Source organism: Coturnix japonica, chromosome 1, assembly GCF_054131305.1.
Source record: "Coturnix japonica strain WE chromosome 1, WE-NBRP24, whole genome shotgun sequence".
In the NCBI taxonomy this organism is placed as follows: domain Eukaryota; kingdom Metazoa; phylum Chordata; class Aves; order Galliformes; family Phasianidae; genus Coturnix; species Coturnix japonica.
In genome coordinates, this window is record NC_140663.1 from 177,151,491 (window position 1) to 177,179,180 (window position 27,690).

The 27,690-nt window shown below is 55.4% G+C and overlaps 1 protein-coding gene across 9 annotated transcripts; it reads left to right on the plus strand.

Moving 5' to 3' along the window:
* Positions 1–27,690, plus strand: STARD10 (StAR related lipid transfer domain containing 10). Of its 9 annotated transcripts, XM_085536596.1 has the most exons (8): positions 155–352; positions 13,723–13,870; positions 16,406–16,509; positions 19,494–19,611; positions 21,120–21,172; positions 23,716–23,884; positions 25,489–25,517; positions 26,153–27,690. In XM_085536596.1, exons 1-8 carry the CDS (start codon positions 188–190, stop codon positions 26,162–26,164), a joined length of 798 nt encoding a protein of 265 aa, XP_085392722.1. In that variant the 5' UTR covers positions 155–187; the 3' UTR covers positions 26,165–27,690. The 9 variants fall into 9 exon arrangements, 7 of the variants coding, with proteins under 7 accessions (XP_085392719.1, XP_085392723.1, XP_085392722.1 ...); XM_085536595.1 differs by lacking the exons at positions 25,489–25,517; positions 26,153–27,690 and adding an exon at positions 24,920–25,482; XM_085536594.1 differs by lacking the exons at positions 25,489–25,517; positions 26,153–27,690 and adding an exon at positions 19,729–19,741 and having other exon boundaries at positions 19,494–19,598; positions 23,716–25,482.

The following is a 27,690-nucleotide window of genomic DNA, read 5'->3' on the forward strand; positions in this document are numbered from 1 at the left end:
CCCCCCCCCTTGGCCCCTCCCCTCCCACCTCTAACCTCCTCTGTGTGTGGGGGGGGGGATGTTTCCATACACCGTGATACCTCCATAGGGATCCCAGCATTGAGACCTCCCCATAGATCCCCCATATAGAGACCCCCCCCCATATAGACCCCCCCATATAGAGCCCCCCCCCCCCCATATCGCCCCCATGGCGTCGCCGTGTCGCGATACCGTGGAGCTGCCGGACGATCGCGACTTCGCGGCGTTTAAGGAGGAGTGCGAAGGGGAGCGGGGCTGGAAGCTGCGCTACGGCAAAGGGGGCGTCCGAGTGTGGGGCAGAGAGGGGGGAGACAGCGGGGTGCAATGCATCAAGGTGAGGGGGGATGGGGGATCATATGGGGGGATATGGGGGGTATGGGGGGATCCTATGGGGGGATATGGGGATCCTATGGGGCTATGGGGTCCTATGGTGTGGGGCAGAGCGGGGGGGGACAGCGGGGTGCACTGCATCAAGGTGAGGGGGGATGGGGGATATGGGGGGATATGGGGCTATGGGGGGCTATGGGGATCCTATGGGACCCTATGGGGATCCTATGGGGGGATATGGGGATCCTATGGGGCTATGGGGGGTATGGGGGGATATGGGGATCCTATGGGGCTATGGGGGGATATGGGGATCCTATGTGGCTATGGGGGGGTATAGGGGCTATGGGGGGCTATGGGGATCCTATGGGGAGATATGGGGATTCTATGGGGGGATATGGGGATCCTATGGGGAGATATGGGGATCCTATGGGGCTATGGGGGGATATGGGGCTATGGGGGGATATAGGGGGTATGGGGTTCCTATGGGGAGCTATGGGGGGTATAGGGGGATCCTATGGGGGTTTATGGGGGGTATGGGGGGAATATAGTGATGATATGGGGATCCTATGGGGGATATAGGGGATCCTATGGGACCCTATGGGGGGGTATGGGGATCCTATGGGGGGGATATGGGGGGTATAGGGGGCTATGGGGGGCTATGGGGTCCTATGGTGTGGGGCAGAGCGGGGGGGGACAGCGGGGTGCCATGCATCAAGGTGAGGGGGGATGGGGGATATGGGGGGATATGGGGGGTATGGGGGGATATGGGGGGATATGGGGATCCTATGAGGGGATATGGGGATCCTATGGGGCTATGGGGGGCTATGGGGGTTATGGGGGGCTATGGGGTCCTATGGAGTGGGGCAGAGCAGGGGGGGACAGCGGGGTGCAGTGCATCAAGGTGAGGGGGTATGGGGGATATGGGGGGATATAGGGGGTATGGGGGGATATGGGGGGATATAGCGGGTATGGGGGATATGGGGGGTATGGGGGGATATGAGGGGATATAGGGGGTATGGGGGATATGGGGGATATGGGGAGTATGGGGGGATATAGGGGGTATGGGGGGATATGGGGGGTATGGGGAGCTATGGGGGCTATGGGGATCCTATTGGGCTATGGCGGGCTATGGGGGATATGGGGTCCTATGGGGGGCTATGGGGGGATATGGGGATCCTATGGGGCTATGGGGGGATATGGGGGGCATGGGGGCTATGGGATCCTATGGGGACCCTATGGGGCTATGGGGACCCTATGGGGACTCTATGGGGATGGAGGGGGGGATTGGGGACTCTATGGGTAGCCTATGGGTAGCCTATGGGACACTATGGGGGGGCTATGGGGGGCTATGGGGACACTATGGGGCTATGGGGGGTTATGGGGTCCTATGGTGTGGGGCAGAGCGGGGCGGGACAGCGGGGTGCAATGCATCAAGGTGAGGGGGGATGGGGGATCATATGGGGGGATATGGGGCTATGGGGGGTATGGGGACCCTATGGGATCCTATGGGGACATTATGGGGACTCTATGGGATTCTATGGGGCTCCTATGGGGCCATGGGGGGCTATGGGGGGTATGGGGGGCTATGGGAATCCTATGGGGCTATGGGGGGATATGGGGGGATATAGTGATGATATGGGGATCCTATGGGGGGATATGGGGATCCTATGGGACCCTATGGGGATCCTATGGGGCTATGGGGGGATATGGGGATCCTATGGGGGGATATGGGGATCCTATGGGACTATGGGGGGATATGGGGATCCTATGGGGGGATATGGGGATCCTATGGGGCTATGGGGGGATATGGGGATCCTATGGGGGGCTATGGGATCCTATGGGGACCCTATGGGGCTATGGGGACCCTATGGGGACTCTATGGGGATGGAGGGGGGGATTGGGGACTCTATGGGTAGCCTATGGGACACTATGGGGGGGCTATGGGGACACTATGGGGCTATGGGGGACTATGGGGTCCTATGGTGTAGGGCAGAGCCAGGGGGGGACAGCGGGGTGCAGTGCATCAAGGTGAGGGGGGATATAGGGGATCATATGGGGGGATATGAGGATCCTATGGGACCCTATGGGGATCCTATGGGGCTATGGGGAGCTATGGGGTCCTATGGTGTGGGGCAGAGCCGGGGGGGACAGCAGGGTGCAGTGCATCAAGGTGAGGGGGATAAAGGGGATCCTATGAGGCTATGGGGGGATATGGGGATCCTATGGGGCTATGGGGGGCTATGGGGGCTATGGGGGGATATGGGGGGATATGGGGGGCTATGGGGTCCTATGGTGTGGGGCAGAGCGGGGGGGGACAGCGGGGTGCAATGCTTCAAGGTGAGGGGGGATGGGGGCATATGGGGGGTATGGGGGGATATAGTGATGATATGGGGATCCTATGGGGGGTATGGGGGGATATAGTGATGATATGGGGATCCTATGGGGGGATATGGGGGATATGGGGGGATATGGGGATCCTATGGGGGGATATGGGGATCCTATGGGGTTATGGGGGGATATGGGGATCCTATGGGGGGATATGGGGATCCTATGGGACTATGGGGGGATATGGGGATCCTATGGGGGGATATGTGGGATATAGGGCTATGGGGGGATATGGGGGGCTATGGGGGGCTATGGGGTCCTATGGTGTGGGGCAGAGCAGGGGGGGACAGCGGGGTGCACTGCATCAAGGTGAGGGGGATATGGGGGATCCTATGGGGGGATATGGGGCTATGGGGGGCTATGGGGGGATATAGTGATGATATGGAGATCCTATGGGGGGATATGGGGATCCTATGGGGCTATGGGGAAATATGGGGATCCTATGTGGCTATGGGGGGGTATAGGGGGTATGGGGGGATATGGGGATCCTATGGGGCTATGGGGGGATATGGGGATCCTATGGGGGGATATGGGGATCCTATGTGGCTATGGGGGGGTATAGGGGGTATGGGGGGCTATGGGGGGATATGGGGATCCTATGGGACCCTATGGGGATCCTATGGGGCTATGGGGGGATATGGGGGGTATGGGGGGATATGGGGACACTATGGGGCTATGGGGGACTATGGGGTCCTGTGGTGTGGGTCAGAGCCGGGGGGGGCAACGGGGTGCAGTGCATCAAGGTGAGGGGGGGGATAGGGGATCATATGGGGGGATATGGGGGGATATGGGGGGGCTATGGGGATATAGGGGATGGGGGGGATAGAATGGGACCCTATGGGGGGCTATGGAAATCCTATGGGGACCCTATGGGGATATAGGGGAGGGGGGAAATGGGACCCTTTGGGGATGGGGGGTGGGGGATTGGGGACACTATGGGGATCCTATGGGGATGGGGGGGGATAGAATGGGACCCTATGGGGACACTATGGGGATCCTATGGGGACACTATGGGGATCCTATGGGGATGGGGGGGGGAATAGTGGGGGCATGGAGACCCTATGGGGACACTATGGGGACCCTATGGGGACACTATAGGGATGGGGGGGAATGGGGACCTTATGGGGATCCTATGGGGACATGGGGGGCTATGGGGACACTATGGGGGGCCTATGGGGATCCTATGGGGATCCTATGGGGACACTATGGGGATGGGGGGGGAATGAGGACCCTATGGGGACACTATGGGGATGGGGGGGAATGGGACTCTATGGGGATCCTAGGGGTACGGGGGGGGGGGGGGTAAATGGGGACCCTATGGGGACACTATGGGGACTCTATGGGGATGGAGGGGGGGATTGGGGACCCTATGGGGATCCTATGGGTAGCCTATGGGACACTATGGAGGCACTATGGGGGGCTATGGGAATGGGGAGGTGAATGGGGACCCTATGGGGACTCTATGGGGACCCTATGGGGAGCCACAGCGGGGTGCAGTGCATCAAGGTGAGGGGGGATATAGGGGATCCTATGGGGGGATATGGGGTCCTATGGTGTGGGTCAGAGCCGGGGGGGGGCGCATGGGGTGCATTGCATCAAGGGGGGGGGGGTTATGGGACACTATGGGGGGATATGGGGGGATATGGGGACACTATGGGGGCCCTATGGGGCTATGGGGACCCTATGGGGACATTATGGGGACTCTATGGGATCCTACAGGGATCCTATGGGGACATGGGGGGCTATGGGGACATGGGGGCTATGGGAAGGGGGGACCCTATGGGAACCCTGTGGGGATGGGGGGGATTGGGAACCCTATGAGGACACTATGGGGATGGGGGGGGAATGGGGGCCCTATGGGGATGGGGAACCTATGGGGATATAGAGGAGGGGGTGAATGGGGACCCTATGGGGACATGGGGGGCAATGGGGACCCTATGGGGATATAGGGGAGGGGGAGGAATGGGGATCCTATGGGGACTCTATGGGGACACTATGGGGACACTATGGGGACATGGGGGGCTATGGGGAAGGGGGGTCCCTATGGGGACCCTATGGGGATATAGAGGAGTGGGTGAATGGGACCCTATGGGGATCCTATGGGGACTCTATGGGGGGCTATGGGGACACTATGGGGATGGGGGGGGGGATGGGGACCCTATGGAGACCCTATGGAGACCCTATGGGACCCTATGGGGACATGGGGGGGGCTATGGGGAAGGGGGGACCCTATGGGGATGGGAGGGGAGTGAGGACCCTATGGGGACCCTATGGGGATGGGGGGAGGATGGGGACCCTATGGGGACATGGGGGGCTATGGGGAAGGGGGGACCCTATGGGGATCCTATGGGGACATGGGGCTCTATGGGGACCCTATGGGGATGGGGGCTGAATGGGGACCCTATGGGGACATGGGGGGCTATGGGGAAGGGGGGACCCTATGGGGATAGTGGGGGAATGGGGACCCTATGGGGACTCTATGGGGATGGGGACCCTATAGGGACCCTATGGGGATATAGGGGATTGGGGGGGAATGGGATCCTATGGGGACCCTATGGGGTGCTATGGGGATACTATGGGGAGCCTATGGGGGGCTATGAAGACCCTATGTGGATATAGGGGAGGGGGTAAATGGGGATCCTATGGGGACATGGGGGGCTATGGGGAAGGGGGGCTATGGGGAAGGGGGGACCCTATGGGGATATAGAGGAGGGGGGGAATGGGGACCCTATGGGGACCCTATGGGGACTCTATGGGGACGGGGGGGGAATGGGGATCCTATGGGGACATGAGGGGAGGATTGGGGACCCTATGGGGATCCTATGGGGACCCTATGGAGATGGGGGGACCCTATGGGGAAGGGGGAGCCTATGGGGAGTGGGAGCCCCCATGTTGAATAGGGACCCCATAGAGAGAGGAGGAACCCTATAGGGAGTGGGGACCCCCATGGCTGGTGCTGACCCTATAGGGAGGAGGGGCCATATAGGAGGCGAGGACCCCCATGGACCCCATAGTGAGGAGGGACCCTATAGGGAGTGGGGACCCCTATAGTGAATAGGGACCCCATAGTGAGGAGGGACCCTATAGGGAGTAGGGAACACTATGGTGAATGGGGACCCCATAAGAGGGGACCCCATAGAGTGGGGACCCCATAGAAAGGGTACCCTAAAGAAAGAGGACCCCATAGAAAGGGGACCCCATAGAGAAGGGACCCCATAGAAATGGGACCCCATAGAAAGGGGACCCCATAGAGATGGGACCCCATAGAAATGGGATCCCATAGAGTGGGGACCCCATAGAGAGGTAATCCCATAGAGATGGGACCCCATAGAAAGGGGACCCCATAGAAAAGGGACCCCATAGAGAGGGGACCCCATAGAGGGGGCCACATAGAAATGGAACCCCATAGAAAGGGGACCCCATAGAGTGGGGACCCCATAGAGAGGGGACCCCATAGAGATGGGACCCCATAGAGTGGGGACCCCATAGAGAGGTGACCCCATAGAGGGGACCCCATAGAAATGGGACCCCATAGAAAGGGGACCCCATAGAAAGGGGACCCCATAGAGAGGGGACCCCATAGAGGGGGGACCCCATAGAGATGGGACCCCATAGAAAGAGGACCCCATGGAGAGGGGACCCCATAGAGAGGGAACCCCATAAAAGGGGACCCCATAGAGATGAGATCCCATAGAAAGGGACCCCATATAAAGGGGACCCCATAGAGAGGGGAGCTCATAGAGATGGGACCCCAATGTGCCCCGTAGAGAGGGGACCCCATAGAAAGGGGACCCCATAGAGTGGAGACCCCAATGTGCCCCATAGAAAGGGGACCCCATAGAAAGGTGATAAGGGGGTGGGACCCCATTGTGCCCCATAAGTTCCTGGGGGGGTGGGGGGGGAGACCCCATTGAGCCCCATAAGTCCCCATGGTGGGGGGGACCCCATTGAGCCCCATAAGTCCCCATGGTGGGGGGGACCCCATTGTGCCCCATAAGTCCCCATGGTGGGGGGGACCCCATTGTGCCCCATAAGTCCCCATGGGGGGGTTGTGGGGGTCTCAGAGCTGAGTGGGGACCCCATTGTGCCCCATAAGTCCCCATGGTGGGGGGGACCCCATTGAGCCCCCATAAGTCCCCATGCGGGGGTTGGGGGGGTCTCAGAGCTGAGTGGGGACCCCATTGAGCCCCATAAGTCCCCATGGTGGGGGGGACCCCATTGAGCCCCATAAGTCCCCATGGTGGGGGGGACCCCATTGTGCCCCATAAGTCCCCATGGTGGGGGGGACCCCATTGTGCCCCATAAGTCCCCATGGGGGGGTTGTGGGGGTCTCAGAGCTGAGTGGGGACCCCATTGTGCCCCATAAGTCCCCATGGTGGGGGGGACCCCATTGAGCCCCCATAAGTCCCCATGCGGGGGTTGGGGGGGTCTCAGAGCTGAGTGGGGACCCCATTGTGCCCCATAAATCCCCATGGGGGGGGTGGGGGTGTCCCATCAGGTGACAATGGGGTTGTGCCACGTCTACTTATGGGGCAGCCATGCGGGCCGTGCCCCATAGGGAGGGGGATGGGGGTGGACAGGATGTCCTGTTCACGCACCCATGGGTGCCAGCCATCCGGAACACTGACACCCCCCCCCGCTATGGGGCAGCTCCGTCCCCATAGTGAATCCAGCCCTATAGGGTGCCCCCCCAACCCCCACCCCACACATTGTCCTCTTCCTCCTCCCCCCACACCCCATTGAGTCAATATTGACTCAGGGCTGGGACGGCAAAGGGTGGCACTGAGGGTGGCAATGGGGGGGGGGGGAACAGCCCTATAGCGACACAATAGGAACCCCAATGGGAAACCTAATGGCACCCCAGTGGGTAGGAGTGGGCACCCCAATAGGAATCCCAATGGCACCCCAATGGGAAACCTAATGGGAATCCTAATGGCACCCCAATGGGTATCAGAGTGGGCATCCCAATGGTACCCCAATGGGAATCCCAATGGCACCCCAATGGGTATCTGAGAGGGCACCCCAATGGGAAACCTAATGGGAATCCTAATGGCAACCCAGTGGGTATCAGAGTGGGCACCCTAATGGGTATCTGAGTGGGCACCCCAATGGGAACCCCAATGGGAATCCTAATGGCACCCTAATGGGTGTTTGAGTGGGCATCCCTATGGGCACCCCAATGGGAATCCCAATGGGAAACCTAATGGCACCCCAGTGGGAAACCTAATGGCACCCCAATGGGCACCCTAATGGGAATCCTAATAGCACCCCAGTGGGAATCCTAGGGGGCATCCCAATGGGAATCCTAATGGCACCCCAATGGGTATCCTAGTGGGCATCCCTATGGGCACCCCAATGGGAATCCTAATGGCACCCCAGTGGGCACCCTAATGGGAATCCTAATAGCACTCCAATGGGAATCCTAGGGGGCATCCCAATGGGAATCCGAATGGGTATCAGAGTGGGCACCCCAATGGGAAACCTAATGGCACCCCAATGGGTGTTTGAGAGGGCATCCCAATGGGAACCCCAATGGGAACCCCAATGGGAAACCTAATGGCACCCCAGTGGGTAGGAGTGGGCACCCAAATAGGAATCCCAATGGCACCCCAATAGGTATCTGAGTGGGCACCCCAATGGGAAACCTAATGGGAATCCTAATGGCACCCCAATGGGTATCAGAGTGGGCACCCTAATGGGTATCTGAGAGGGCATCCCAATGGGAACCCCAATGGGAATCCTAATGGCACCCTAATGGGAATCCTAATGGCACCCCAATGGGTATCTGAGAGGGCTCCCCAATGGGAAACCTAATGGCACCCCAATGGGTATCTGAGAGGGCTCCCCAATGGGAACCCCAGTGGGAATCCCAATGGGAAACCTAATGGCACCCCAATGGGTATCTGAGTGGGCATCCCAATGGTACCCCAATAGGAATCCCAATGGCATCCTAATGGGTATCTGAGAGGGCATCCCAATGGGAATCCTAATGGCACCCCAATGGGTGTTTGAGAGGGCATCCCAATGGGAACCCCAATGGGAACCCCAATGGGAAACCTAATGGCACCCCAATGGGTATCTGAGTGGGCATCCCAATGGGAACCCCAATGGGAAACCTAATGGCACCCCAATGGGTATCAGAGTGGGCACCCTAATGGGTATCTGAGAGGGCATCCCAATGGGAATCCTAATGGCACCCCAATGGGTATCAGAGTGGGCACCCTAATGGGAACCCCAATGGGAATCCCAATGGCACCCTAATGGGTATTTGAGTGGGCATCCCTATGGGCATCCCAATGGGAATCCCAATGGGAAACCTAATGGCACCCCAATGGGGATCCTAGGGGGCACCCTAATGGTAACCCCAATGGAAACCTAATGGCACCCCAATGAGTGTCTGAGTGGGCACCCAATGGGGAACCTAATGGTACCCCAATCTAGGAGGCACCCCAATGGGAAACCTAGTGGGCATCCCTATGGGCACACTAATGGGAATCCTAATGGCACCCCAATGGGAATCCTAGGGGGCACCCCAATGGGAATCCCAATGGGTATCTGAGTGGGCACCCCAATGGGAATCCCAATGGCACCCCAATAGGTGTCTGAGTGGGCACCCCAATGGGAAACCTAATGGGAATCCTAATGGCACCCCAATGGGTATCAGAGTGGGCACCCCAATGGGAAACCTAATGGGAATCCCAATGGCACCCCAATGGGTATCAGAGTGGGCACCCTAATGGGTATCTGAGTGGGCACCCCAATGGGAAACCTAATGGCACCCCAATGGGAATCCCAATGGCACCCCAATGGGTATCTGAGAGGGCACCCCAATGGGAAACCTAATGGGAATCCCAATGGCACCCCAATGGGAATCCTAGGGGGCACCCTAATGGGTATCTGAGAGGGCATCCCAATGGGAATCCTAATGGCACCCTAATGGGAATCCTAATGGCACCCCAATGGGTATCAGAGTGGGCACCCTAATGGGTATCTGAGAGAGCACCACAATGGGAACCCCAATGGGAATCCTAATGGCACCCCAGTGGGAAACCTAATGGCACCCCAATGGGCACCCTAATGGGAATCCTAATAGCACCCCAGTGGGAATCCTAGGGGGCATCCCAATGGGAATCCCAATGGGAAACCTAATGGCACCCCAATGGGTATCCTAGTGGGCATCCCTATGGGCACACTAATGGGAATCCTAATGGCACCCAAATGGGGATCCTAGGGGGCAACCCAATGGGCACCCAATGGGTATCTGAGTGGGCACCCAAATAGGAATCCCAATGGCACCCCAATGGGTATCAGAGAGGGCACCCCAGTGGGCACCCAATGGGAACCCTAATGGGTATCTGAATGGGCACCCCAATGGGAAACCTAATAGCACCCCAGTGGGGATTGGAGTGGGCATCCCTATGGGCACCCCAATGGGAATCTTAATGGCACCCAAATGGGAATCCTAATGGAAACCTAATGGCACCCCAATGAGTGTCTGAGTGGGCACCCAATGGGGAACTTAATGGTACCCCAATGGGAATCCTAGGGGGCATCACAATGGGAATCCCAATGGGTATCTGAGAGGGCACCCCAATGGGAATCCTAATGGGTATCTGAGAGGGCACCCCAATGGGAAACCTAATGGCACCCCAATGGAGATCCTAGGGGGCACCCCAATGGGAATCCTAATGGTACCCCAATGGGTATCTGAGTGGGCACCCAGTGGGAAACCTAATAGCACACCAATGGGGATCTGAGTGGGCACCTCAATGGGAATCCCAATGGGAAACCCAATGGGAAACCTAATGGTACCCCAATAGGAATCCTAGTGGGCGTCCCAATGGGAACCCCAATGGGAATCCCAATGGCACCCTAATGGGTATTTGAGTGGGAACCCCAATGGATATTTGAGAGGGCATCCCAATGGGCACCCCAATTGGAATCCCAATGGCACCCCAATGCGTATCTGAGAGGGCATCTCAATGGGAAACCTAATGGTACCCAAATGGGAATCCCAATGGCACCCCAATGGGAATCCTAATGGTACCCCAATGGGTATCTGAGAGGAGACCCCAATGGGAATCCTAATGGTACCCCAATGGGAAACCTAATGTCACCCCAATGGGAATCCTAGGGGGCATCCCAATGGGAAACCTAATGGCACCCCAATGGGAATCTGAGAGGGCATCCCAATGGGAATCTTAGGGGGCACCCCAATGGGAATCCCAATGGGAATCTTAATGGGAAACCTAATGGCACCCCAATGGGTATCCTAGGGGGCATCCCAATGGGAATCCTAATGGGTATCAGAGAGGGCACCCCAATGGGAATCCCAATGGCACCCCAATGGGAATCCTAGGGGGCACCCCAATGGGAATCCCAATGGGTATCAGAGAGGGCACCCCAGTGGGCACCTAATGGGAACCCTAATGGGTATCTGAGAGGGCACCCCAATGGGAATCCTAATAGCACCCCAATGGGTATTGGAGTGGGCACCCCGATGGGAACCTAATGGCACCCCAATGGGGATCTAAGAGGGCACCCCACGCTCCATGCATACAATGCCCCGTCCATGCACCGCTGCATCCATGCAACACCCAGTCCATGCATTCACTGCTGCACCCACGTGCCACTCCATGCATGCAAAGCCCCACCCATGCAACACTGCATCCTTGCAACACCTTATCTATGCATGCAACACTCCATCCATGCATGCAATGCTGCATCTGTGCAACACCCAGCCCCAATCCATGCATGCACCACTGCAGCCACGCACCACACTGTGCATTCAATGCTCCATCCATGCAGTTCTGCATCTGTGCAACACCCAGTCCATGCATGCAATGCTCCGCCCATGCAGCACTCCATGCATGCAGTGCTGCATTGGTGCAACATCCAATCCATGCATGCGACCCTGCACCACTCCATGCATGCAACGCTCTGTCCATGCAATGCTGCACCCATGCAGCACCGAATCCATGCATGCACTGCTCCACCCATGCACCGCTGCACCCCCACAAACGCTGCATCCATGCAACGCTCTGCCCATGCACCACTCCATCCATGCAACACCCAATCCATGCATGCACTGCTCTGCCCATGCAACGCTCCATCCATGCTCCACGGCATCCATGCAACAATCAGTGCATGCGCTGCTGCACCCATGCATCACTCCATGCATGCAGCCCTCCAGCCATGCACCATTGCAGCCATGCAACACCCAGTCCATGCATTCACTGCTGAATCCATGCATCACTCCACCCATGCAGCACCCAATCCATGAGTGCAACACTCTGCCCATGCAATGTTCCACCCATGCACTACTGTATCCATGCAACGCTCTATGCATGCAACACTGCATGCATGCACAGCTACACCCATGCATCACTCCATGCATGCAGCACTCCATCCATGGACCACTGCATCCATGCACCACAACACCCATGCATCACTCCATGCATGCAACACCCAATCCATGCATGCACTGCTGCACCCACGCACCACTCCATGCATTCAATGCTCCATCCATACACTGCTGCACCCTTGCAACACCCAATCCATGCGTGCAACGCTCCATCCATGCACCGCTGCATCCATGCAACTCTCCACCCATGCAACGCCCAATCCATGCACCGCTCTATGCATGCAACACCCAAACCATGCACCACTCTACGCATGCAACGTTGCATCCATGCAACACCCAATCCATGCATGCAATGCTTCCCCCATGCAGCGCTGCACCCCCACAAACGCTGCATCCATGCGATTGCCCAACCCATGCAACGCTCCACCCATGCACCGCTGCATCCCTGCAACGCTCCACCCATGCAACACCCAATCCATGCACCACTCTATGCATGCAACACTGCATGCATGCACAGCCACACCCATGCACCGCTCTGTGCGTGCAATGCTGCATCCATGCAGCACCCAATCCATGCACCGTCGCACCCACGCAGCACCCAATCCATGCAACATTGCATCCATGCAACACCCAATCCATGCACCGTCGCACCCATGCAGCACCCAATCCATGCACCGTTGCATCCATGCAGCACCCAATCCATGCACCATTGCATCCACGCAGCACCCAATCCATGCACCGTTGCATCCACGCAGCACCCGATCCATGCACTGTTGCATCCACGCAGCACCCAATCCATGCACCGTTGCATCCACGCAACACCCAATCCATGCACCGTTGCACCCACGCAACACCCAATCCATGCACCGTTGCATCCATGTAACACCCAATGCGTGCAACGGTGCATCCATGTAACACCCAATGCGTGCAACGGTGCATCCACGCAGCACCCAATCCATGCAACACCCAACGCATGCAACGTTGCATCCACACAGCACCCAATCCATGCAACACCCAACCCATGCACCGTTGCATATACGCAACACCCAATGCATGCAACCCTGCACCCATGCAGCACCCAGTCCATGCAACATTGCATCCATGCAGCACCCAATGCATGCAACGTTGCATCCATGCAGCACTCAATCCATGCAACGTTGCATGCATGCAGCACCCAATGCATGCAACACCCAATGCATGCAACGGTGCATCCACGCAGCACCCAATCCATGCAACACCCAATGCATGCAACGTTGCATCCACACAGCACCCAATCCATGCAACACCCAATGCATGCAACATTGCATCCACACAGCACCCAATGCATGCAACACCCAATCCATGCAACATTGCATCCACACAGCACCCAATGCATGCAACACCCAATGCATGCAACATTGCATCCACACAGCACCCAATCCATGCAACACCCAATCCATGCAACGTTGCATCTACGCAACACCCAATGCATGCAACCCTGCACCCACACAGCACCCAATCCATGCACCGTTGCATCCATGCATCACCCAATCCATGCAACATTGCATCCATGCAGCACCCAGTCCATGCGTGCAATGCTCCCCCATGCAGCGCTGCACCCCCCGCCCCATTGACGCGGTTCCTTGCAGTGCAGGATGGAGTGCAGGGACGTGTCGGCTGCGACGCTGTACGACGTGCTGCACGACTCCGAGTATCGCAGCAAATGGGACCGAAACGTCATCGAGAGCTTCGACATCGGCCGCGTCAGCGCCAACGCAGACGTGGGATACTACGCATGTGAGCAGGGGGGGGATAGGGGGTACATGGGGGGTAATGGGGGTCTATGGGGTGGAATGGGGGTCTATGGGGTATATGGGGTGGAATGAGTGTCTATGGGGTGGAATGGGGGTCTATGGGGTCTATGGGGGGTAATGGGGGTCTATGGGGTGGAATGGGGACACTATGGGGTGTAATGGGTCGCAATGGTGGCACTATGGGGTGTAATGAGGGCTCTATGGGGTGGAAAGGGGGTCTATGGGGTGTAATGGGTGTCCTATTGGGTGTAATGGGGGTCTATGGGGTGTAATCCGGGGAGTATGGGTCGTAATGGGTGTTCTATGGGGCATAATGGGTGTCTATGGGGTGTAATGGGGATCTATGGGGGGTAATGGGGGTCCTATGGGGTGTAATGGGGGTCCTATGGGTCATACTGGTGCCCTATGGGATGTTATGGGTCGTAATGGGGGCACTATGGGGTGCAATGGGTGTCCTATGGGTGATACTGAGTGTCCTATGGGGTGTAATGGGGGCTCTATGGGGTGTAATGGGGGCACTATGGGTCGTAATGGGTGTTCTATGGGGCATAATGGGGGTCTATGGGGTGTAATGGGGGCTCTATGGGGTGTAATGGGGATCCTATGGGGTGTAATGGGGGCTCTATGGGGTGGAATGGGGGTCTATGGGGTGTAATGGGGGTCCTATGGGTCATAGTGGGGCGTAATCGAGGCCCTATGGGTGATACTGGGTGTCCTATGGGGTGTAATGGGGGCACTATGGGGTGGAATGGGTGTCATATGGGGGGTAAAGGGGGCACTATGGGGTGTAATGAGGGCTCTATGGGGTGTAATGGGGCTCTATGGGATGGAATGGGGGTCTATGGGGTGGAATGGGGGTCCTATGGGGGGTAATGGGTGTCTATGAAGATGTGGGATACTATGCGTGTGAGCAGGGGGGGGATAGGGGGTATATGGGGGGTAATGGGGGTCTATGGGGTGGAATGGGGGTCTATGGGGTATATGGGGTGGAATGAGGGTCTATGGGGTGTAATGGGGGTCTATGGGGTCTATGGGGTGTAATGGGGGTCTATGGGGTGGAATAGGTGTCCTATGGGGTGTAATGGGGGTCTATGGGGTGGAATGGGGGTCTATGGGGTGGAATGGGGGTCATATGGGGGGTAATGGGTGTCTATGAAGATGTGGGATACTATGCGTGTGAGCAGGGGGGGGACATGGGGTATATGGGGTGGAATGGGGGTCTATGGGGTCTATGGGGTGGAATGGGGGTCTATGGGGTGGAATGGGGGCACTATGGGGTGTAATGGGGCTCTATGGGGCATAATGGGGCCTTATGGGGTGGAATGGGGGTCTATGGGGGGTAATGGGTGTCTATGAAGATGTGGGATACTACGCGTGTGAGCAGGGGGGAGATAGGGGGTATATGGGGGGTAATGGGGCTCTATGGGGGGTAATGGGGGTCCTATGGGGTGTAATGGGGATCTATGGGGGGTAATGGGGATCTATGGGGGGTAATGGGGGCACTATGGGGTGTAATGGGGGTCCTATGGGTCATAATGGGTCATAATAGGGGGCCTATGGGTGATACTGGGTGTCCTATGGGGTGTAATGGGGGTCCTATGGGGTGTAATGGGGGTCTATGGGGTGGAATGGGGATCTATGGGGAGTAATGGGGGTCTATGGGATGTAATGGGGGTCCTATGGGTGATACTGGGTGTCCTATGGGGTGTAATGGGGGTCTATGGGTCATACTGGGTGTCCTATGGGTCGTAATGAGGGTCCTGTGGGGTGTAATGGGGGTCCTATGGGGTGTAATGGGGCTCTATGGGGTGGAATGGGGGTTTATGGGGTGGAATGGGGGTTCTATGGGGTGTAATGGGGGTCTATGGGGTGTAATGGGGGTCTATGGGGTGTAATGGTGGCACTATGGGGTGTAATGGGGCTCTATGGGGTGTAATGGTGGCACTATGGGGTGTAATGGGGGTCTATGGGTCATAATGGGTCGTAATAGGAGCCCTATGGGTGATACTCGGTGTCTTATGGGGTGCAATGGAGGTCTATGGGGTGTAATGGGGGTCCTATGGGGTGTAATGGGGGTCTATGGGTGATACTCGGTGTCTTATGGGGTGCAATGGAGGTCTATGGGGTGTAATGGGGGTCTATGGGGTGTAATGGGGGTCCTATGGGGTGTAATGGGGGTCTATGGGGTGTAATGGGGCTCTGTGGGGTGTAATGGGGGTCCTATGGTGTGTAATGGGGGCACTATGGGGTGTAATGGGGGTCTATGGGGTGTAATGGGGGTTCTATGGGGTGTAATGGGGGTCTATGGGGTGTAATGGGGGTCTATGGGGTGAAATGGGGGTCTATGGGGTGTAATGGGGGCACTATAGGTTGTAATGGGGGCATTATGGGGTGTAATGCGTTTCCTATGGGTGATACTGGGTGTCCTATGGGGTGTAATGGGGCTCTATGGGTTGTAATGGTTGCCCCATAAGTCCCCATGTTGTGCCCCATAAGTCCATGTCCCATAACCCCGCAGGGCGCTGCCCGAAGCCGCTGAAGAACCGCGACGTGGTGACGCTGCGATCGTGGCTGCAAATAGGGGACGGGTTCATCATCATCAACAGATCCGTCAAACACCCGGTCAGATATGGGGTGTTATGGGGCCATATAGGGCCATATAGGGCGCTATGGGGTGATATGGGGCCATATAGGGCGCTATGGGGTGATATGGGGAGCTATGGGGTGCTATGGGGCCATATAAAGCACTATGGCTGCCAGTAGGGGACGGCTTCATCATCATCAACAGATCCGTCAAACACCCGGTCAGATATGGGGTGCTATGGGGCCATATAGGGTGCTATGGGGCGCTATGGGGAGCTATGGGGCGCTATGGGGTGATATGGGGCGCTATGGGGAGCTATGGGGCGCTATGGGGCCATATAAGGCACTATGGCGGCCAATAGGGGACGTGTTCATCATCATCAACAGATCCGTCAAACACCCGGTCAGATATGGGGCCATATAGGGTGCTATGGGGTGATACGGGGTATATGGGGTGATATAGGGTGATATGGGGTGCTATGGGGCGCTATGGGGCCATATAAGGCACTATGGCTGCAAATAGGGGACGGGTTCATCGTCATCAACAGATCCGTCAAACACCCAGTCAGTGCTATAGGGCCATATAGGGCGCTATGGGGTGATATGGGGTATATGGGGCCATATAGGGCGCTATGGGGTGATATGGGGAGCTATGGGGCGCTATGGGGCCATATAAGTCAGTATGGCGGCCAATAGGGGACAGGTTCATCATCATCAACAGATCCGTCAAACACCCGGTCAGTGCTATAGGGCCATATAGGGCGCTATGGGGTGATATGGGGCCATATAGGGTGCTATGGGGTATATGGGGTATATAGGGTGCTATGGGGTGCTATGATGGCTGCCAATAGGGGACGGGTTCATCATCATCAACAGATCCGTCAAACACCCGGTCAGATATGGGAGATATGGGGCCATATAGGGTGCTATGGGGTGATATGGGGTGATACGGGGTATATGGGGTGATATAGGGTGATATGGGGAGCTATGGGGTGCTATGGGGCCATATAAGGCACTATGGCTGCAAATAGGGGACGTGTTCATCATCATCAACAGATCCGTCAAACACCCGGTCAGATATGGGGGATATGGGGCCATATAGGGCGCTATGGGGTGATATGGGGCCATATAGGGTGCTATGGGGTGTAATGGGGTATATGGGGTATATAGGGTGCTATGGGGTGCTATGATGGCTGCTAATAGGGGACGGGTTCATCATCATCAACAGATCCGTCAAACACCCGGTCAGATATGGGGCCATATAGGGCGCTATGGGGTGATATGGGGCGCTATGGGGTGCTATGGGACCATATAGGGTGCTATGGGGTGCTATGGGGTGCTATGGGGTATATGGGGCCATATAAGGCACTATGGCTGCCAATAGGGGACGGCTTCATCATCATCAACAGATCCGTCAAACACCCGGTCAGATATGGGGCCATATATGGCGCTATGGGGTGATATGGGGTGATACAGGGTATATGGGGTGATATAGGGTGATATGGGGTATATGGGGTGCTATGGGGTGCTATGGGGTGATATGGGGTGATATGGGGTATATGGGGTGATATGGGGTGCTATGGGGAGCTATGGGGTGCTATGGGGCCATATAAGGCACTATGGCTGCCAATAGGGGACGGCTTCATCATCATCAACAGATCCGTCAAACACCCGGTCAGATATGGGGCCATATAGGGCGCTATGGGGTGATATGGGGAGCTATGGGGTGATATGGGGCCATATAGGGCGCTATGGGGTGATATGGGGAGCTATGGGGTGATATGGGGCCATATAGGGTGCTATGGGGTGTAATGGGATATATGGGGTATATAGGGTGCTATGGGGTGCTATGATGGCTGCTAATAGGGGACGGGTTCATCATCATCAACAGATCCATCAAACACCCGGTCAGATATGGGGCCATATAGGGCGCTTTGGGGTGATATGGGGTGATATGGGGAGCTATGGGGTGCTATGGGGTGCTATGGGGAGCTATGGGGTGCTATGGGGCCATATAGGGTGCTATGGGGAGCTATGGGGCGCTATGGGGCCATATAAGGCACTATGGCTGCCAATAGGGGACGGCTTCATCATCATCAACAGATCCGTCAAACACCCGGTCAGATATGGGGGATATGGGGCCATATAGGGCGCTATGGGGTGATATGGGGCCATATAGGGTGCTATGGGGTGATATGGGGCCATATAGGGTGCTATGGGGTGATATGGGGTGATACGGGGTGATATGGGGTGCTATGGGGCCATATAAGGCACTATGGCTGCCAATAGGGGACGGGTTCATCGTCATCAACAGATCCGTCAAACACCCGGTCAGATATGGGGCCATATGGGGTATATGGGGTGCTATGGGGTGCTATGGGGCGCTATGGGGAGCTATGGGGTGCTATGGGGCCATATAAGGCACTATGGCTGCCAATAGGGGACGGCTTCATCATCATCAACAGATCCGTCAAACACCCGGTCAGATATGGGGGATATGGGGCCACATAGGGCGCTATGGAATGTAATGGGGTATATGGGGTGATATGGGGTATATGGTGCCATATAGGGCGCTATGGGGCTCTATGGGGCACTATGGGGTGCTATGGGGTGCTATGGGGCTCTATGGGGCACTATGGGGCACTAGTGGGCGCTATGGGGCGCTATGGGGCACTATGGGGTGCTATGGGGCCATATAGGGCGCTATGGTGCACTATGGGGCCATATAAGGGGCTATGGGACGCTATGGGGCTTTATGGGGCCACCTATGGGGCTCTATGGGATGCTATGGGGCACTATGGTGCACTATGGGGCTCTATGGGGCACTATGGGGTGCTATGGGGTGCTATGGGGCCATATAGGGCACTATGGGGCGCTATGGGGCACTATGGGGTGCTATGGGGCCATATAGGGCACTATGGGGAGCTATGGGACACTATGGGGCCATATAGGGCCACCTATGGGGAGCTATGGGGTTCTATGGGGCGCTATGGGTCTGAGTGCCCTATATGTGTGCCCCATAGAACTACCCACCCCGTAAGGACGTGGTGCGGGCCGTGTCCATCTGTACCGGGTACCTGCTGACGGGGACGGGGCCCAACAGCTGCTGCATCACATACATGGCACAGGTGGACCCTAAAGGTGGGATATGGGGTCAGATATAGGGGGTATATGGGGTATATGGGGCGTATAGGGCGCTATGGGGTGTATGGGGCGCTATGGGGCACTATGGGGTGCTGCATCACCTACATGGCACAGGTCGACCCTAAAGGTGGGATATGGGGCGGGATATAGGGGATATAGGGAATCCATGGGGTATATGGGGTGTATGGGGTATATGGGGTATATGGGGTATATGGGGTGTATGGGGTATATGGGGTATATGGGGTGTATGGGGTGTATGGGGTATATGGGGTGTATGGGGTGTATGGGGTATATGGGGTGTATGGGGTGTATGGGGTATATGGGGTGTATGGGGTGCTATGCGGCACAGGTCGACCCTAAAGGTGGGATATGGGGTCGGATATAGGGGATATAGGGGGTGTATGGGGTGTATGGGGTGTATGGGGTATATGGGGTGTATGGGGTATATGGGGTGTATGGGGTATATGGGGTGCTATAGGGCACTATGGGGTGCTGCATCACATACATGGCACAGGTGGACCCTAAAGGTGGGATATGGGGTCAGATATAGGGGGTATATGGGGTATATGGGGTGTATGGGGCGCTATAGGGCACAGGTTGACTCTAAAGGTGGGATATGGGGTCAGATATAGGGGGTATAGGGGATCTATGGGGTATATGGGGTATATGGGGTGTATGGGGTATATGGGGTGTATGGGGTATATGGGGTATATGGGGTATATGGGGTGTATGGGGTATATGGGGTATATGGGGTATATGGGGTGTATGGGGTATATGGGGTATATGGGGTGTATGGGGTATATGGGGTATATGGGGTATATGGGGTGTATGGGGTATATGGGGTGTATGGGGTATATGGGGTGTATGGGGTATATGGAGTGTATGGGGTGTATGGGGTATATGGGGTATATGGGGTGTATGGGGTATATGGGGTATATGGGGTGTATGGGGTATATGGGGTATATGGGGTGTATGGGGTGTATGGGGTATATGGGGTATATGGGGTGTATGGGGTATATGGGGTATATGGGGTGTATGGGGTGTATGGGGTATATGGGGTATATGGGGTGTATGGGGTGTATGGGGTATATGGAGTGTATGGGGTGTATGGGGTATATGGGGTATATGGGGTGTATGGGGTATATGGGGTATATGGGGTGTATGGGGTGTATGGGGTATATGGGGTTTATGGGGTTTATGGGATCTATAGGGTATATGGGGTATGTGGGGTATATGGGGTATATGGGGTATATGGGATCTATAGGGTATATTGGGCATATGAGATCTATGGGGTATATGGGGTATATGGATCTATGGGGTATATGGGGTCTATGGTGTATATGGAATATATGGGGTATATGGGGTATATGGGGTATATGGGATATATGGGGTATATGGGGTATATGGGATATATGGGGTATATGGGGTATATGGGATCTATAGGGTGTATTTGGTATATGGGATCTATGGGGTATATAGGGTATATATGTCTCTATCCCCCCCAGGCTCCCTGCCCCGCTGGGTGGTCAATAAATCCTCACAGCTCTTAGCACCAAAGGTAAGTGCAGCCCCGTAGAGCCCCATAGAGCCCCATAGAACCCCATAGAGCCCCATAGAAACCTATACAGCCCCATAGAGCCCCACAGAGACCTATACAGCCCCATAGAGACCCATAGAGCCCCATAGAGCCCCATAGAACCCCATAGAGCCCTAAAGAACCCCATAGGGCCCCATAGAGCCCCACAGAGCCCCATAGAGCCCTATATACTCCATAGAGCCCCATACAGCCCTATATACCCCATACAGCCCCACAGATCCCCATACAGCCCTATATACTCCATAGAGCCCCATACAGCCCTATATACCCCATACAGCCCCACAGATCCCCATACAGCCCTATATACCCCATACAGCCCCACAGAGCCCCATACAGCCCCATAGAGTCCATACATCCCCACAGAGCCCCATACAGCCCTATATACCCCATACAGCCCCACAGATCCCCATACAGCCCTATATACTCCATAGAGCCCCATACAGCCCTATATACCCCATACAGCCCCACAGATCCCCATACAGCCCTATATACCCCATACATCCCCACAGAGCCCCATACAGCCCCATAGAGTCCATACATCCCCACAGAGCCCCATACAGCCCTATATACCCCATACAGCCCCACAGAGCCCCATAGAGCCCTATATACCCCATACAGCCCCACAGAGCCCCATACAGCCCTATATACTCCATAGAGCCCCACAGAGCCCCATACAGCCCTATATACTCCATAGAGCCCCACAGAGCCCCATACAGCCCTATATACTCCATACAGCCCCACAGAGCCCCATAGAGCCTCATAGAGCTCTATATACTCCCATACAGCCCCATAGAGCCCCACAGAGCCCTATACAGCCCCATATACCCCCATACAGCCTATAGAGCCATATACAGCCCTATACACACCATACAGCCCCATAGAGCCCATAGAACCCTATACAGCCCAGTATACCCCTATACAGCCCTATACAGCCCCATAGAGCCCAATACAGCCCTATATAATTTCATAGTGCCCCATAGAGCCCCACAGAGCCCCATAGAGCCCTATAAAGCCCTATACACCCCATATACACCGCATACACCCCATATAGACCCCATATACACCCCATATACTCCATATACACCCCCATATGCACCCCATATACACCCCATACACACCCCATACACACTCCATACACACCCCATACACCCCATACACCCCATATACACCCCATATACACCCCATACACCCCATACACCCCATATACCCCATATACACCCCATATACACCCCATACAACCCGTATACACCCCATACACACCTCATATACACCCCATACACCCCATATACATCCCATACACACCCCATATACATCCCATACACACCCCATATACATCCCATACACACCCCATATACGTCCCATACACACCCTATACACACTCCATATACCCCATGTAACCCCATATACACCCCATATACACCCCATATAACCCCATACACCCCATATAACCCTTATATATCCCATATAACCCCATATGCAGCCCATATACACCCCATATACATCCCATACACCCCATATAACCCTATATACACCCCATATACACCCCATACACCCCATATACACCCCATACACCCCATATACACCCCATATAACCCTATATATAACCCCATATAACCCTATATATCCTATACACAGGCGCTGTTCCGCCTGGAGGCCGCCTCCCGCCGCTACCCGCAGTGGAAGTCCCGGCACCACCCATACACCCCATATACACCCCATATACACCCCATATACACCCCTATAATCCCATATAACCCTATATCCCCTATATATAACCCCATATATCCCCTATATATCCCCTATACACAGGCGCTGTTCCGCCTGGAGGCCACCTCCCGCTGCTACCCGCAGTGGAAGTCCCGGCACCGCCCATACACCCCATATACACCCCATATAGACCCCATATAGATCCCATATAGACCCCATATACACCCCATATACACCCCATACACCCCATATACACCCCATATAGACCCCATATACACCCCATACACCCCATATACACCCCATACACCCCATATACACCCCTTATACACCCCATATACACCCCATATACACCCCATACACCCCATATACACCCCATATAGACCCCATATACACCCCATACACCCCATATACACCCCATACACCCCATATACACCCCATATACACCCCATATACACCCCATACACCCCATATACACCCCTTATACACCCCATATACACCCCATATACACCCCATATACACCCCATATACACCCCATACACCCCATACACCCCATATACACCCCATATACACCCCATATACACCCCATACACCCCATACACCCCATATACACCCCATATACACCCCATATACACCCCATACACACCCCATACACACCCCATACACCCCATATACACCCCATACACACCCCATACACACTCCATACACCCCATATACACCCCATATACACCCCATACACCCCATATAACCCTATATCCCCTATATATAACCCTATATAACCCCATATATCCTATACACAGGCGCTGTTCCGCCTGGAGGCCGCCTCCCGCCGCTACCCGCAGTGGAAGTCCCGGCACCGCCCCGAATGGAAGCCGTGGCTGTTCCCGGAACAGAACCACCTCCCTCCGCTGGCGCTGTCCGAGCTCCGGCTGCAGCGAGTGGAGTCACTGCCCGACATCGACGAGAGCGGGGTCATAGAGGGGCACAGCGATGGGGAGGACAACGATGTATAGGGGCTATAGGGGCTATAGGGGTATATGGGGGCATATAGGGACATATAGGGACCATAGGTGCCATAGGGATACATAGACACCACCTCACTGCCCGACATCGACGAGAGCGGGGCCATGGAGGGGCATAGCGATGGGGACGACGATGTATAGGGGCTATAGGGGCTATAGGGGGCTATAGGGGCATATAGGGACATATAGGGGCCGCTGGGACAATAGGGACCCCATAGAGCCACATAGAGACCCATAGAGATCCATAGAGACCCATAGGGGCCATAGGGGCACATAGGGACACATGGAGACCATAGGGACACTTAGGGACCCATAGAGATCCATAGAGACCCATAGAGACCCATACAACCCTATAGAGATCCATAGAGACCCACAGAGACCCATAGAGATCCATAGAGACCCATAGAGACATATAGGGACACATGGGGACCATAAGGACACATAGGGACCCATAGAGACCCATAGAGATCCATAGAGACCCACAGAGATCCATACAACCCTATAGAGATCCATAGAGACCCATAGAGACATATAGGGACCATAGGGACACATGGAGACCCATAGAGCACCATAAAGACCCATACAGCCCCATAGAGATCCATAGAGACCCATAGAGCTCCATAGACACCCCATAGAGCTCCATAGACACCCCACAGAACCCCATGGACACCACAGAGGGACCCATAGGGACACATACGGACACACAGAGACACATGGGGACATATGGGGACATATAGGGGTATATGGGGGTATATAGGGGTATATAGGGACATATAGGGGTATATGGGGGCCATAGGGATATATAGACACCACCTCACTGCCCGACATCGACGAGAGCGGGGCCATGGAGGGGCACAGCGATGGGGAGGACGATGTATAGGGTCTATAGGGGTATATGGGGACTATAGGGACCATAGGGGCACATGGGGACCCCATAGAGACCCATAGAGACCCATAGAGACCCATAGAGACCCATAGAGCAGGGTCATGGAGGGACATAGTGATGGGGAGGACAATGATGTATAGGGATGTATGGGGATGGATAGGGATGTATAGGGATGTATAGGGATGTATGGGGGCTATAGGGGCTATAGGGGTATATGGGGGCATATAGGGACATATAGGGGTATATGGGGGCCATAGGGATACATAGGGATACATAGACCCCACCTCACTGCCCGACATCGATGAGAGCGGGGCCATGGAGGGGCACAGCGATGGGGAGGACGATGTATAGGGGCTATGGGGGCTATAGGGGGCTATAGGGGTATATAGGGACATATAGGGGTATATAGGGACATATAGGGGTATATGGGGGCCATAGGGATATATAGACACCACCTCACTGCCCGACATCGACGAGAGCGGGGCCATGGAGGGACATAGTGATGGGGAGGACGATGTATAGGGATGTATGGGGCCTATAGGGGTATATAGGGACATATAGGGGTATATAGGGACATATAGGGGTATATAGGGGTATATGGGGGCCATAGGGATACATGGGGACCCCATAGAGACCCATAGAGACCCATAGAGACCCATAGAGCAGGGTCATGGAGGGACATAGTGATGGGGAGGACAACGATGTATAGGGATTTATGGGGATGTATAGGGATGTATGGGGATGTATAGGGACCATAGGGGGCTATAGGGATACATAGGGACCCATAGAGACCCATAGAGGCCATAGGGGCACATAGGGACACATGGGGACCATAGGGACACTTAGGGACCCATAGAGACCCATAGAGACCCATAGAGATCCATAGAGATCCATAGGGGCACATAGAGATCCATAGAGACCCATAGAGGCCATAGAGGCACATAGGGACACATGGAGACCATAGGGACACAGAGAGACCCATAGAGACCCATAGAACCCCATAGACACCTCATATTGCACCATGGACACCCCATAGAGCCCCATAAAGACCAATGGAGACTCATAGAGACTATAGAGACCCATAGAGACCCATAGAGATTCATAGAGACCCATAGAGATCCATAGACACCCCATAGACACATAGGGGTGCTGGAGGGGCACAGTGATGGGGAGGACGACGATGTATAGGGATGTATGGGGATGTATAGGGGGCTATAGGGGGCTATAGGGGTATATGGGGGCCATAGGGATACATAGGGATACATAGACACCACCTCACTGCCCGACATCAATGAGAGCGGGGCCGTGGAGGGGCACAGCGATGGGGACGACGATGTATAGGGTCTATAGGGGCTATAGGGGGCTATAGGGGTATATGGGGACATATAGGGACCATAGGTGCCATAGGGATACATAGACACCACCTCACTGCCCGACATTGACGAGAGCGGGGCCGTGGAGGGGCACAGTGATGGGGAGGACGATGTATAGGGATGTATGGGGATGGATAGGGACCATAGGGGGCTATAGGAGGCTATGGGGACCCATAGAGACCCATAGAGCAGGGTCATGGAGGGACACAGCGATGGGGACGACGATGTATAGGGATGTATGGGGATGGATAGGGATGTATAGGGACCATAGGGGGCTATAGGGATACATAGGGACCCATAGAGACCCATAGAGATCCATAGAGACCCATAGAGACCCATAGAGACCCATGGAGCACCATAGAGACCCATAGGGCCCATAGGGACACATGGGGACATATAGGGACACATAGAAACCCATAAAGACACATAGGGCCCATAGGGGCCATAGGGACACATAGAGACCCATAGAGACCCATAGAGATCCATAGAGACATATAGAGACCCATAGAGACACATAGAGATCCATAGAGACACATAGAGACCCATAGAGATCCATGGAGAGCCATAGAGACACATAGAGATCCATAGAGAGCCATAGAGACCCATAGAGATCCACAGAGATCCACAGAGACCCATAGAGACCCATACAACCCTATAGAGATCCATAGAGACCCATAAAGACACATAGGGCCCATAGGGACACATGGAGACCTATAGAGCACATAAAGACCCATACAGCCCCATAGAGATCCATAGAGACCCATAGAGCTCCACAGAGCCCCATAGAGCTCCACAGACACCCCATAGAACCCCATGGACACCACAGAGGGACCCATAGGGACACATACGGACACACAGAGACACATGGGGACATATGGGGACATATAGGGGTATATGGGGACATATAGGGGTATATGGGGACATACAGGGGTATATGGGGCCATAGGGATACATAGGGATACATAGACACCACCTCACTGCCCGACATCGACGAGAGCGGGGCCATGGAGGGACATAGTGATGGGGAGGACGATGTATAGGGGCTATAGGGGCTATAGGGACCATAGGGGCACATGGGGACCCCATAGAGACCCATAGAGACCCATAGAGACCCATAGAGCGGGGCCATAGAGGGGCACAGCGATGGGGAGGACGATGTATAGGGATGTATGGGGATGGATAGGGATGTATGGGGGGCTATAGGGGTATATGGGGGTATATAGGGACATATAGGGGCCACTGGGACAATAGGGACCCCATAGAGCCACATAGAGACCCATAGAGATCCATAGAGACCCATAGAGATCCATAGAGACCCATAGAGACCCATAGAGACCCATAGAGATCCATAGAGACCCATAGAGACCCATAGAGACCCATAGAGATCCATAGAGATCCATAGAGACCCATAGAGATCCATAGACACCCCATAGACACATAGGGGTGCTGGAGGGGCACAGTGATGGGGAGGACGACGATGTATAGGGATGTATG